At 35.3% G+C, this 15,269-nt stretch overlaps 1 protein-coding gene across 1 annotated transcript in view; it reads right to left on the bottom strand.

Annotated features, from left to right (window-relative positions):
- LOC139486240 (ran GTPase-activating protein 1-like) overlaps positions 1-15,051 on the bottom strand; it is a 50,145-nt gene extending 35,094 nt beyond the window's left edge. The window contains exon 1 of the mRNA XM_071271021.1: positions 14,846-15,051. Within this exon, the coding sequence (XP_071127122.1) occupies positions 14,846-14,960 (115 nt within the window). The 5' untranslated portion in view covers positions 14,961-15,051. The remainder of the gene's footprint in view (positions 1-14,845) is intronic.
- Positions 15,052-15,269: the final 218 nt, after the last annotated feature.

Below are 15,269 nucleotides of genomic sequence, written 5' to 3'. Positions count from 1 at the left end.
AATTAGTCCATCTTGTCCGACTGCATGAGGGGCAGTGGCGGATCCATCCATTTCAAAAAGGTGGGTTCCTAATCCAGGACACAAGGAGGGGGTTCCAACTATATGTTTCCATTCAAATGCATTGATCTCCAAAAAAAGAGTTCATATACCCAGAACACCCCTGGACCCGCCACTGTCCATTGTTCAACTACTAAATTGTCTGTTTTACTTACTAGTACACTTGGTACAATAAAAAACCTGATAATAAATTGTTCAAATAAGGCCTTTGAAAATAGTGGAATTAATTACTTTTGGAGTGTCAAAAACTCGTTAGAAGTACTTGATAAATTGCATGCATATATTGGTGATTTTAAATCTGTTCAAAGTTTTGATTTTTCTACCCTATATACCACTTTGCCTCATATTCTTATTAAGAAAGAATTCACATCCCTAATTAACTGGGCATTTAAAAAGTTGGAATGCGAGTACATATGTTCAAGCTCTTTGCGATCATTTTTTAGTAGCAATAAACAAATGAACTATGTCAATTGGACATGCTTTGATACTATTTATGCGCTTGAATTTTTATTTGATAACATTTTTGTTCGCTTTAGAGATTCCGTATATCGTCAAGTTATTGGAATTCCAATGGGGACTAACTGTGAACCAATTATTGCGGACCTGTTTTTGTATTGTTATGAGTTACAATTTATGACTTAAATTAGCTAAGACCCATCAAAACAATATTTGATACAAAAATTTAACAATACTTTTAGATATTTGGATGATGTATTGGCTCTCAATAATAACGACTTCCGTATGTATACTAAAGAAATTTATCCTGTAGAACTTACTTTAATTAAAGCTAATGATAACAATGACCACTGCCCTTTCCTCGATCTTGATATCTATATCATAAACGGGAAGATTAATACAAAAATTGTTGATAAGAGAGATGTTTTTTTCATTTCCTATTGTTAATTATCCATTTGTAGATGGTGACGTTCCCTTGTCATCATCTTATGGTGTTTTTATATCTCAACTTGTACGATTCTCTCGTGTATGTAACAACGTATTAGATTTTAGCGAGAGAAATTTATGTATTACTAAAAACTTATTACACCAGGGTTTTCGATATCACAAACTGGTCAAAACATTTACTAAATTTTATCATCGGTATAAGGAAATAATTCGTAAATATAACTCAACATGCAGACATCTTATACGTTCAGGTATTTCACATCCAATTTTTTATGGAAGTATTCTATATAAAGAACAAAAATGTCAGTATTCTCCTCAGAAACTAACAAAACCTTTAAATAGACTTATTAAAAATGGATATAGTTACGAAACTGTTGTCAGGTCATTAAAGATTGCATATTTTGGCTTTAATATTGATTCACTGATAGAATCTTCGAATCGGAACTAAACACATCTATTTCTAAAAAACAGTTGTTGGCATGACACGGGTTATGTTCTTCTCAAATATTTTATGATAGTATGATACTAAACCCCTAACGGGAGGGATTGTGCCTGATATTCATATGATGAACACAGAATCTTTCAATCAGTTTAACTGAGGTCTGGAGCTGATATGTAATTTAACTGCTAGTAGTCTGTTGTTATTTATGTACTTTTGTCATTTTATTTATTTTCTTTTGTTACATCTTTTGACATCGGACTCGGACTTCTCTTGAACTGAATTATAATGTGCGTATTGTTATGCTTTTACTTTTCTACACTGGCTAGATGTATAGGGGGAGGGTTGATATCTCATAAACATGTTTAACCCCGCCGCAATTTTGCGCATGTCCCAAGTCATGAGCCTCTGGCCTTTGTTAGGCTTGTATGATTTTAAATTTTTGTTTCTTGTGTATAATTCGGAGTTTAGTATGACGTCCATTATCACTGAACTATTATGCATATTTTTAGGGGCCAGCTGAAGGACACCCACAACTGCGGGAATTCTCGCTACATTGGAGACCCTTTGGTTGCCTTCGGCTGTTGTCTGCTCTATGGTCGGGTGGTTGTCGCTTTGACATATTCACCATTTCCTTTCTCAATTTTAATAACTATGTTTCTGATCTAATTTTGTATTCTATAAACGGCATCTATATATTTACACTACAAATCTACAACTCTCAGTCTATGGCTACACGTGCTGATCTTATCTATATTCATGCATAATATTCATTAGCTGTGTATGAGTATCAAAATCGTATCATACACGATGATGACCAGCCAGTACACACTGTAAGGATTTTATTTACCAGTATTAAAAAAGAGAAACATTGCAGTACGAACAGTAATCTAATTTTTTTTTTCATTTGACATTACTCTGAAAGTAACGTAGTTACAAGCACGGGTTATATAGTATATAACTGCTTTTTTAAAATGTTAATTGTCTTAATCAATCTTATTTGAGAGATGTTGGATATTTTCAAGGAAAAACCTCACTTCTCCAGTGGACTTTTGTACATGTTCTGATAACCTTAGGTCATCTCTAAATTACTGTGTATTTCCTGTATCTCAGATCATATCTATGATTGCTCACATGGTGAGGTTACCTCAGGTCACCTCTGTATGATTGAACATTGTGAGTTACCTAATATTACCTCTGTATTGCTATACATGGTGAGGTTACTCTGTATTACTGCACATACTCGTATTATCACACTTTGTATAAACTTTACAAAACACTATTTTTTTAGTTTTTCTCAGGGCACTTCTGCATTTCTATACATGGCCAAGTGCACATGTTAACTAATGTCATTTCTTAACTACTGTATATAAATATGTAACCTTAGAATACCTCTGTATGTTAGAATATGGTGAGATTACCTAAGGTCACAACTTCATGGTCATTGTACCAGCTGCATGTTACCACAGATAAACTTTGCAAAACGCTAATTTTCTACAAACCTCAGGTTACCACAATTGAATGTTCATAACTCCCTTCGTCAGCTTAGTCAGTACAGATTACATCTATGTTCTTTTTTTTTCACGGACAGGCTACCTCAGGTCATCTGTAAATTACTGTATATGACCAGGTTACCTCAGGTCATCTGTAAATTACTGTACATGACAAGGTTACCTCAGGTCATATGTAAATTACTATACATGACCAGGTTACCTCAGGGAACCATTGTACTACTGTGCATGGTAAGGTTACCTCAGGGAACCATGGTACTACTGTGCATGATCGGGTCACTTCAAGGAACCATTGTTCTACTGTGCATGGTCTGGTTACCTCAGGGATCCATTGTACTACTGTGCATGGTCATGTTACCGAGGGAACCATTGCACTACTGTGCATGGTCAGGTTACCTCAGGGAACCACTGGACTACTGTGTATGGTCAGGTTACCTCAGGGAACCATTGTATTACTGTGCATTGTCATGTTACCTCAGGGAACCTTTGTACTACTGTGCATGGTCAGGTTTCCCCAGGGAACCATTGTACTATTGACATGGTCAGGTTACTTCAGGGAACCATTGTACTACTGTGCATTGCCAGGTTACCTCAGAGAACCATTGTACTTCTGTGCATTGTCATGTCTCCTCAGGGAACCACTCTACTACTGTGCATGGTCAGGTTACCTCAGGGAACCATTCTACAACTGTGCATGGTAAGGTACCTCAGGGAATCATTGTACTACTCTGCATTGTCAGGTTTCCTCAGGAAACCATTGTTCTACTGTGCATGGTTATTTCACCTCAGGTAACTATTGTACTACTGTGCATTGTCATGTAACCTCAGGGAACCATTGTACTACTGTGCATAGTTAGGTTACCTAAGGAAACCATTGTAATACTATGCATTGTCAGGTTACTCAGGGAACCACTGTTCAACTATGCATTGTCAGGTTACTCAGGGAACCACTGTTCAACTATGCATGGTCAGGTTACCTCAGGAATAAATTGTACTACTGTGCATTGCTAGGTTACCTCAGGGAACCATTGTACTACTGTGCCTGGTAAGTTTATCTCAGGGAACCATTGTACTACTGTGCATGGTAAGGTTACCTCAGGGAACCATTTTACTACTGTGCATGGTCAGGTTATCTCAGGGAACCATTGTACTACTGTGCATTGTCATGTTACCTCAGGGAACCTTTGTACTACTGTGCATGGTCAGGTTTCCCCAGGGAACCATTGTACTATTGACATGGTCAGGTTACTTCAGGGAACCATTGTACTACTGTGCATTGCCAGGTTACCTCAGAGAACCATTGTACTTCTGTGCATTGTCATGTCTCCTCAGGGAACCACTCTACTACTGTGCATGGTCAGGTTACCTCAGGGAACCATTCTACAACTGTGCATGGTAAGGTACCTCAGGGAATCATTGTACTACTCTGCATTGTCAGGTTTCCTCAGGAAACCATTGTTCTACTGTGCATGGTTATTTCACCTCAGGTAACTATTGTACTACTGTGCATTGTCATGTAACCTCAGGGAACCATTGTACTACTGTGCATGGTTAGGTTACCTAAGGAAACCATTGTAATACTATGCATTGTCAGGTTACTCAGGGAACCACTGTTCAACTATGCATTGTCAGGTTACTCAGGGAACCACTGTTCAACTATGCATGGTCAGGTTACCTCAGGAATAAATTGTACTACTGTGCATTGCTAGGTTACCTCAGGGAACCATTGTACTACTGTGCATGGTAAGTTTATCTCAGGGAACCATTGTACTACTGTGCATGGTCAGGTTACCTCAGGGAACCATTTTACTACTGTGCATGGTCAGGTTACCTCAGGGAACCATTGTTCTTCTATGTATGGCCATGTTACTGTACTACTGTGCATGATCATGTTACCTCAAGGAACCACTGTACAACTGGGCATGGTCAGAAAACTTCAGGAAAGCATTGTACTACTGTGCAGGGAACCTTTGTACTATTGTGCATGGTCAAGTCTCCTCAGGGAATCATTGTTCTACTGTGCATGGGCATGGTCCTTCAGGGAATCATTGTACTGCTGTGTATTTTAAAGTTACCTCAGGGAACCATTGAACTACTGTTCATGATCAGGTTACCTCAGGGAACCATTGTACTACTGTGCATGGTCAGGTTACCTCAGGGAACCATTGTACTACTGTGCATGGTCATGTTACCTCAGGGAATCACTGTACAACTGGGCATGGTCAGGTAACCCCAGGGAACCGTTATACTAATATGCAGGGAACTTGTACTGTGTATGGTCAGGTTACTTAAGTGAACCATTGTACTACTGTGCATGGTAGGTAACCTCAGAGAATCATTGTACTACTGTGCATGGTCATGTTACAACAGGTAACCACTACACAACTGAGCATTGTCAGGTAACCTCAGGGAACCATTGTACTATTGTGCATGTTCAAGTCTCCTCAGGGAAACGTTGTTCTACTGTGCATGGTCATGGTACCTCAGGGAACCATTGTACTGTTGTGTATTGTGAGTTTACCTCAAGGAATCATTATACTACTGTGCATGGTCAGGTTACCTCAGGGAACCATTGCACTACTGTGCATGGTCAGGTTTCTTCAGGGAACCATCGTACTACTGTGCATGATAGGTAACCTCAGGGAATCATTGTACTTCTCTGCATGGTCAGGTTACTTCAGGGAACAATTGTACTACTGTGCATGGTAAGTAATTAGGGAATCATTGCACTACCGTGCATGGTCAGGTTACTTCAGAGAACCCTTGCACTACTGTGCATGATCAGGTTACTTCAGGGAACCATTGAACTACTGTACATGGTCATGTTACCTCAGGGAACCATTGTACTACTGTGCATGGTCAGTTTATCTCAGGGAACCATTGTACTACTGTGCATGGTCAAGTTACCGATGGAACCATTGTGCTTCTGTGCATGATCAGGTTTCCTCAGGGAACCATTGTACTACTGTTCATGGTCATGTTACCTCAGGGAACCACAGTACTACTGTGCATGGTCAGGTTACCCCAGGGAACCATTGTACTACTGTGCATTGTCATGTTACCTCAGGGAACCACTGTTCAACCATTGTTCTACTGTGCATGGTTATTTAACCTTAGGGAACTATTGTACTACTGTGCATTGTCATGTAACCGCAGGGAACCATTGTACTACTGTGCATGGTTAGGTTACCTCAGAAAACCATTGTAATACTATGCATTGTCAGGTTACTCAGGGAACCACTGTTCAACTATGCATTGTCAGGTTACTCAGGGAACCACTGTTCAACTATGCATGGTCAGGTTACCTCAGGAATACCTTGTACTACTGTGCATTGCTAGGTTACCTCTGGGAACCATTGCACTACTGTGCATGGTAAATTTATCTCAGGGAACCATTGTACTACTGTGCATGGTCAGGTTACCTCAGGGAACCATTTTACTACTGTGCATGGTCAGGTTACCTCAGGGAACCATTGTACTTCTATGTATGGCCATGTTACCTTAGGAAATCATTGTACTACTGTGCATGGTCATGTTACTACAAGGAACCACTGTACTACTGTGCATGATCATGTTACCTCAAGGAACCACTGTACAACTGGGCATGGTCAGAAAACCTCAGGAAAGCATTGTACTACTGTGCAGGGAACCTTTGTACTATTGTGCATGGTCAAGTCTCCTCAGGGAATCATTGTTCTACTGTGCATGGGCATGGTCCTTCAGGGAATCATTGTACTGCTGTGTATTTTAAAGTTACCTCAGGGAACCATTGAACTACTGTTCATGATCAGGTTACCTCAGGGAACCATTGTACTACTGTGCATGGTCAGGTTACCTCAGGGAACCATTGTACTACTGTGCATGGTCAGGTTACCTCAGGGAACCATTGTACTTCTATGTATGGCCATGTTATCTTAGGAAATCATTGTACTACTGTGCATGGTCATGTTAATACAAGGAACCTCTGTACTACCGTGCATGGTCATGTTACCTCAGGGAACCACTGTACAACTGGGCATGGTCAGGTAACCCCAGGGAACCGTTATACTAATATGTAGGGAACCATTGTACTGTGTATGGTCAGGTTACTTAAGTGAACCATTGTACTACTGTGCATGGTAGGTAACCCCAGGGAATCATTGTACCACTGTGCATGGTCATGTTACAACAGGTAACCACTACACAACTGGGCATTGTCAGGTAACCTCAGGAAATCATTGTACTACCGTGCATGGTCATGTTACCTCAGGGAACCACTGTACAACTGGGCATGGTCAGGTAACCCCAGGGAACCGTTATACTAATATGCAGGGAACCATTGTACTGTGTATGGTCAGGTTACTTAAGTGAACCATTGTACTACTGTGCATGGTAGGTAACCTCGGGGAATCATTGTACCACTGTGCATGGTCATGTTACAACAGGTAACCACTACACAACTGGGCATTGTCAGGTAACCTCAGGGAACCATTGTACTATTGTGCATGTTCAAGTCTCCTCAGGGAACCGTTGTTCTACTGTGCATGGTCAGGTTACCTTAGGGAACCACTGTACAACTGTGCATGGTCAGGTTACCTCAGGGAAACATTGTACTCGTGTGCATGGTCAGGTTACCTCAGTGAACTACTGTACAACTGTGCATGGTCAGGTTATTCATAAAGATAGACAAGAATGAGATTTACAGATAATTTAGTAGACTGAATTTTTTTCTGAACTCATTTTTTTCTGTTTGTTTATAGGTTTATGGTGAATGGAAACATAAATATAGACTTTAAAAAAAATCTTGCATCTTTTGGGGATATCATTCCGGGAAAGTGGAAGGATATCATGTTTACTTGAAGTGGTGAGGTCTAGTAAAAATAGCAAACAGAAAGTAGAAAAAAATGAGTTGACTTCAGGATTGCGTAAAGTTTTATTCTTCGTGGCAAGACCCCCTTTTTCAATTAAATCACCATTTCGCTTTGGTACATCCATGATATGAACATGATTTTTTTTTCTAAGATCAGCTGTTTTGCATGTAAGCCTATGGAGCAGTCAATAACAAGACTGCAACATTATGTTAATTTGATTTGAATCGATTATATTTGTTGTTATTTTTTGGGTTACCTGAGGTAATCCTGTTATGAAAGAATACTTCGTAAATACTTTGCTGGTATATGCATTTATGCTGTAATTACACAATTTCTTAATTTAAAATGTAGGACTTCATATATTTGTATTGTTTATGCGATTATATGTAAATGTTAAACGAGTTCACCTGAGTTAAATGGGTTGTATTTGGTGTTATAGTTGGGGTTACCTGAGGTAACCCTGTCATGAATGAATACTTCGTAGATACTTTGCTAGTCTTTACATTAATTGTAATAAACCAACTTATTCATTTTAAATGTAGGATGTCATTGAAGTTATATTGTTTATGGGATATATATGTAAAGGTGATCTCAAATAACTTCAGTTAAGTGGGTTATATTTGCAATTATATTTGGGGTTACCTCAGGTACCCCTGTTATGAAAGAATGCTTATTAGATAGTTTGTTAGTGTGAACATTTATGTTGTAATGAAACAATTTCTTTGTTTTACATGTAGGACTTCACAGAAGTAAATTGCTTACGCGATATTTAGAAAATGCGATCTGTCTTAACTCGATTTAAATGGATTATACTTGTAGCTATTTTATGGGTTACCTGAGGTAACCCTGTCATGACAGAATACTTAGTAGATACTTAATTAGTATATGTTTTTATGGTCTAATAAACCAACTTCTTCATTTTCAATGTAGGAATTCATTGAAGTTATATTGTTTATGTGATGTAAATGTAAAGGTGATCTGAATTAACTTGAGTTAAATTGGTTGTAATTGCTGTTATTGCTTGGGTTACCTCAGGTAACCCTGTTATGAAAAAAATATTAGTAGATACTATGCTAGTGTATACATTTGTATTTTAATCACACAATTTCTTAATTTAAAAATGTAGGGCTTCATAGATTTGTATTTTTTATTTGATGTTATTGTTATGGTTACCCGAGGTTATCCTGTCATGTAAGAATACTTTGTAGATAGTTTTTCAGAATATACATTTAAGTTGTAATAAACGATTTACTTTTTTATAAATTTGAACTTCATAGATGTGTATTGTTTATATGATATTTAGGAAAGGCGACTTAAGTTAACTTGATATGAATGGACAATACTTGTTACTATTTTATGGGTTACCTGAGGTAACCCTGTCATGTCAGAATACTTAGTAGATACTTTATTAGTATATGTATTTATGGTCTAATAAACCAACTTCTTCATTTTCAATGTAGGAATTCATTAAAGTTATATTGTTTATGTGATGTATATGTAAAGGTGATATGATTTTACTTGAGTTAAATATATTGTTTTTGTTGTTATTGTATTGGTTACCTCAGGTAACCCTGCTATGAAAGAATTCTTAGAAGATACTTTGCTAGTGTATACATTTGTATTGTAACTCCACAATTGTTTAATTTGAAATGTAGGACTTCATAGATTTGTATTGTTTATGTGATGTATATATATTAAAAGGTGACCTCAGTGAACTTGAGTTAGATGGGTTATCTTTGTTGTTATTGTTATGGTTACCTAAGGTAACCCTGTAATGAATGAATCCTTCGTAGAAACTTTGCTAGTGTTTACATTAATTGTAATAAACAAACTTCTTTATTTTAAATGTAGGACTTCATGAAAGTTGTATTGTTTATGTGATACACATGTAAAGGTGACCTCAGTTTACTTCAGTTAAGTGGGTTATATTTTTAATTATGTCTGGGATTACCTGAGGTACCCATGTTATGAAGAATGCTTTTGAGATAGTTTGCTGGTGTAAACATTTATGTTGTAATCGGACAATTTCTTTATTTAAAATGTAGGACTGCATAGATGTGTATTGTTTATGTGATATTTCTGAAAGGCGACTTAAGTTAACTTGATATGAATGGATAATACTTGTTTCTATTTCATGGGTTACCTGAGGTAACCTGTCATGACAGAATATTTAGTAGATACTTTGCTAGTATATCCATTTATGGTGTAATAAATCAACTTCTTCATTTTTAATGTAGGAATTCATTAAAGTTATATTGTTTATGTGATGTAAATGTAAAGGTGATCTGAATTAACTTGAGTTAAATTGGTTGTAATTGCTGTTATTGCTTGGGTTACCTCAGGTAACCCTGTTATGAAAAAAATATTAGTAGATACTATGCTAGTGTATACATTTGTATTTTAATCACACAATTTCTTAATTTAAAAATGTAGGGCTTCATAGATTTGTATTTTTTATTTGATGTTATTGTTATGGTTACCCGAGGTTATCCTGTCATGTAAGAATACTTTGTAAATAGTTTTCCAGAATATACATTTAAGTTGTAATAAACGATTTACTTTTTTATTAATTTGAACTTCATAGATGTGTATTGTTTATATGATATTTAGGAAAGGCGACTTAAGTTAACTTGATATGAATGGATAATACTTGTTACTATTTGAGGGGTTACCTGAGGTAACCCTGTCATGACAGAATACTTAGTAGATACTTTATTAGTATATGTATTTATGGTCTAATAAACCAACTTCTTCATTTTCAATGTAGGAATTCATTAAAGTTATATTGTTTATGTGATGTATATGTAAAGGTGATATGATTTTACTTGAGTTAAATAGGTTGTTTTTGTTGTTATTGTATTGGTTACCTCAGGTAACCCTGCTATGAAAGAATTCTTAGTAGATACTTTGCTAGTGTATACATTTGTATTGTAATTCCACAATTTTTTAATTTGAAATGTAGGACTTCATAGATTTGTATTGTTTATGTGATGCATATATATTTAAAGGTGACCTCAGTTAACTTGAGTTAGATGGGTTATCTTTGTTGTTATTGTTATGGTTACCTAAGGTAACCCTGTAATGAATGAATCCTTCGTAGACACTTTGCTAGTGTTTACATTAATTGTAATAAACAAACTTCTTTATTTTAAATGTAGGACTTCATGAAAGTTATATTGTTTATGTGATGCACATGTAAAGGTGACCTCAGTTAACTTCAGTTAGGTGGGTTATATTTGTTTACCTGAGGTAACCCTGCTATGAAAGAATTCTTAGTATATACTTTGTAAGTGTATACATTTATATTCTAATTACACAATTTCTTAATTTAAAAATGTAGGACTTCATAGATTTGTATTGTTTATGTGATACATATATTTTTTTAAAGGTGATACCTGAGTTAACTTGAGTTATATTGGTTGTATTTGTTGTTATTATTGGGTTACCTGAGGTAACCCTGTAATGAATGAATTCTCTGTAGATACTTTGCTATTGTTTACATTAATTGTAATAAACAAACTTCTTTACTTCAAATGTTGGACTACATGACACTTGTATTGTTATGTGATGCACATGTTAAGGTGACCTCAATTAACTTCAGTTAGGTGGGTTATATTTGTAATTATGTCTGGGGTTACCTCAGGTACCCATGTTATGAAGAATGCTTTTGAGATAGTTTGCTAGTATAAACAGTTATGTTGTAATCGGACAATTTCTTTATTTTAAATGTAGGACTGCATAGATGTGTATTGTTTATGTGATATTTCTGAAAGGCGACTTAAGTTAACTTGATATGAATGGATTATACTTGTTTCTATTTCATGGGTTACCTGAGGTTACCTGTCATGACAGAATATTTAGTAGATACTTTGCTAGTATATCCATTTATGGTGTAATAAATCAACTTCTTCATTTTTAATGTAGGAATTCATTAAAGTTATATTGTTTATGTGATGTATATGTAAAGGTGATCTGAATTAACTTGAGTTAAATAGGTTGTTTTTGTTGTTTTTGTATTGGTTACCTGAGGTAACCCTGCTATGAAAGAATTCTTAGTATATACTTTGTAAGTGTATACATTTATATTTTAATTACAAAATTTCTTAATTCAAAAATGTAGGACTTCATAGATTTGTATGGTTTATGTGATTTATATATATTTAAAGGTGATACCTGAGTTTACTTGAGTTATATGGGTTGTATTTGTTGTTATTGTTATGGTTACCTGAGGTAACCCTGTAATGAATGAATTCTTAGTAGATACTTTGCTATTGTTTACATTAATTGTAATAAACAAACTTCTTTATTTCAAATGTAGGACTTCATGAAAGTTGTATTGTTTATGTGATGTATATATATATAGGTGACCTCAGTTAACTTGAGTTAGATGGGTTATCTTTGCTATTATTGTTATGGTTACCTGAGGTAACCCTGTAATGAATGAATCCTTCGTAGACACTTTGCTAGTGTTTACATTAATTGTTATAAACAAACTTCTTTATTTTAAATGTAGGACTTCATGAAAGTTGTATTGTTTATGTGATGCACATGTGAAGGTGACCTCAGTTAACTTCAGTTATGTGGGTTATACTTGTAATAATGTCTGGGGTTACCTCAGGTACCCATGTTATAAAGAATGCTTTTTAGATAGTTTGCTAGTGTAAACATTTATGTTGCAATCAAACAATTTCTTTATTTTAAATGAAGGACTTCATAGATGGGTATTGTTTATGTGATATATTGGAAAGGCGACTTAAGTTAACTTGATATGAATGGATAATACTTGTTTCTATCTTATGAGTTACCTGAGGTAACCGTGAATGACAGAATATTTAGTAGATACTTTGCTAGTATATGCATTTATGGTGTAATAAACCAACCTCTTAATTGTTAATGTAGGAATTCTTTGAAGTTATATTGTTTATGTGATGTAATTAGTATGGCGTTCATTATCACTGGACTAGTATATATTTGTTTAGGGGCCAGCTGAAGGACGCCTCCGGGTGCGGGAATATCTCGCTACATTGAAGACCTGTTGGTGACCCTCTGCTGTTGTTTTTTATTTGGGCGGGTTGTTGTCTCTTTGACACATTCCCCATTTCCATTCTCAATTTTATATGTAAAGGTGATCTGAATTAACTTGAGTTAAATAGGTTGTATTTGCTGTTATTGTTTCGGTTACCTCAGGTAACCCAGCTATGAAAGAATTCTAAGTTGATACTTTGCTAGTGTATACATTCATATTGTTATTCCACAATTTTTTAATTTGAAATGTAGGACTTCATAGATTTGTATTGTTTATGTGATGTATATGTATTTAAAGGTAACCTGAGTGAACTTGAGTTAGATGGGTTATCTTTGTTGTGATTGTTTTGGTTATCTGAGGTAACCCTGTCACGTAAAAATACGTCGTAGATAGTTTTCCAGAGTATACATTTAACTTCTAATAAACCATTTACTTTATCATTTTGGACTTCATAGATAAGTATTGTTTATATGATATTCAGGAAAAGCGACTTTAGTCAACTTAATTTGAATGGATTATATTTGTTGTTATCTTTGAAATAACATGAGGTATCCCTGTTATGAAAGAATACTTCGTAGATAATTTGTTGGTATATGCATTTATGCTGTAATGACACAATTTCTTAATCTAAAATGTAGGACTTCATAGATTTGTATTGTGTATGCGAGGTCTATATAAATGTAACCTGAGTTAACTTGAGTTGAATAGGTTGTATTTATTGTAATTATTGGGATTACCTCATGTAACCCTGTCGTGAATGAATACTTCGTAATACTTTGGTAGTGTTTACATTTATTGTAATAAACAAACTTCTTTATTTCAAATGTAGGACTTCATGAAAGTTGTATTGTTTATTTGATTTACATGTAAAGGTGATCTCAGTTTACTTCAGTTAAGTTAAGTGGGTTATAATTGTAATTATATCTGGGGTTACCTCAGGTACCCATGTTATAAAGAATCTTATTAGATGGTTTGCTAGCGAAAACATTTATGTTGTAATCAAACAATTTCTTTATTTTACATGTACGCCTCATAGATGTGTATTGTTTATGTGACATATCGGAAAAGCGACTTTAGTTAACTTGATATCAATGGATAATACTTGTTGCTATTTTATGGGTTACCTGAGGTAACCCTGTCATAACAAAATACTTAGTAGATACTTTGCTAGTATATGCATTTATGCTGTAATAAACCACTTTCTTCTTTTGTTATGTAGGAATTCATTGAAATTATATTGTTTATGTGATGTATATGTAAAGGTGATCTGAATTAACTTGAGTTAAATAGGTTGTATTTGCTGTTATTGTTTGGGTTACCGCAGGTTACCCTGTTATGAAAGAATTTTTAGTACATACTTTGCTAGTGTATACATTTATATTTTAATTACACAATTTCTTAATTTTATAATAGAATGTAGGACTTCATAGATTTGTATTGTTTATGTGATGTATATATAAAGTTACCTCAGTTGACTTGAGTTTAATGGTTGTATTTGTTGTTATAATTGGGGTTACCTCAGGTAACCCTGTCATGAATGAATACTTCAGATCATTAATTGAACTTTTATAAAAAAAAAAAAAAAAAAGTTTATAATTTTACCAGCCATCCCCACCCTACACGTACATACGAAATGAATGATCGGTGAAAACAAATAATAAAATCATTTGGGAAGTTTGTTGACATCTTTGGTATTTGGTCACATTAAAATTTGGTATTAAGATCTATCTAAATAAGAACTATATTTTCGTGCGTATTTAATCAATGACGCATTACCACGATTACCTCAGGGCACCGATTACCTCAGGGCATACAGCAGCGGACCTAACTGCCACCTGCTTTTGGCACGAGGTGGCGAAAAAGAAAATTGCCACTGGGGAAACCCTGGATATTAAGGTGTATAATAAGGCCCAAAGTTTGTAGCATTGCAGTGAATGAGTAAGCATGAAACTTTCCTTTAGCTTAGTATATCCATTCGGGTGCTACGTCAACACAATGCGCTTAATAACTTATATTTGTTTTTGTTTTGTTTGTTTGTTCTGTTGTTATTTATGATTACCATCAGCAGCGCTATTTAGCTTCAGTCCCTTATTTTTGAAACTTAGTTCATATGTTTCATTAACTTTGGTCTTTGCCAACTGTTCAGTTACTGATGTCAAGTCTTTTGATGACATTTTAAGGGTAATATTTGTAAAATCAAGGCAGTTGGGCCTTCTCGCTTTCAAGTTTATGGCGCTGTTTGTTACTTCCGTTTCAATGGTCTGACCAAATACCATGAATATTTATATATCGCCCAATGCTTTATTCGTCCCAAAATCAAATATCGCCACATTAAAAAAAAATGTTTTTAAGATTGGCTAGAACTACTTTTTCATACATCTAGTGTACTGTGCCATGAGTTCTTACGACCACTATTGGTTTTTTTGCATAAGATTTCGAATATATAAAAAAATAAATTTAGCTAATGTATTCACCGCCGGGTT

This window comes from Mytilus edulis, chromosome 8 (assembly GCF_963676685.1).
Source record: "Mytilus edulis chromosome 8, xbMytEdul2.2, whole genome shotgun sequence".
Taxonomy (NCBI): Eukaryota; Metazoa; Mollusca; class Bivalvia; order Mytilida; family Mytilidae; genus Mytilus; species Mytilus edulis.
The sequence above is the reverse complement of the archived record's forward strand: the minus strand, read 5'-3'. Positions and strand labels throughout refer to the sequence as shown.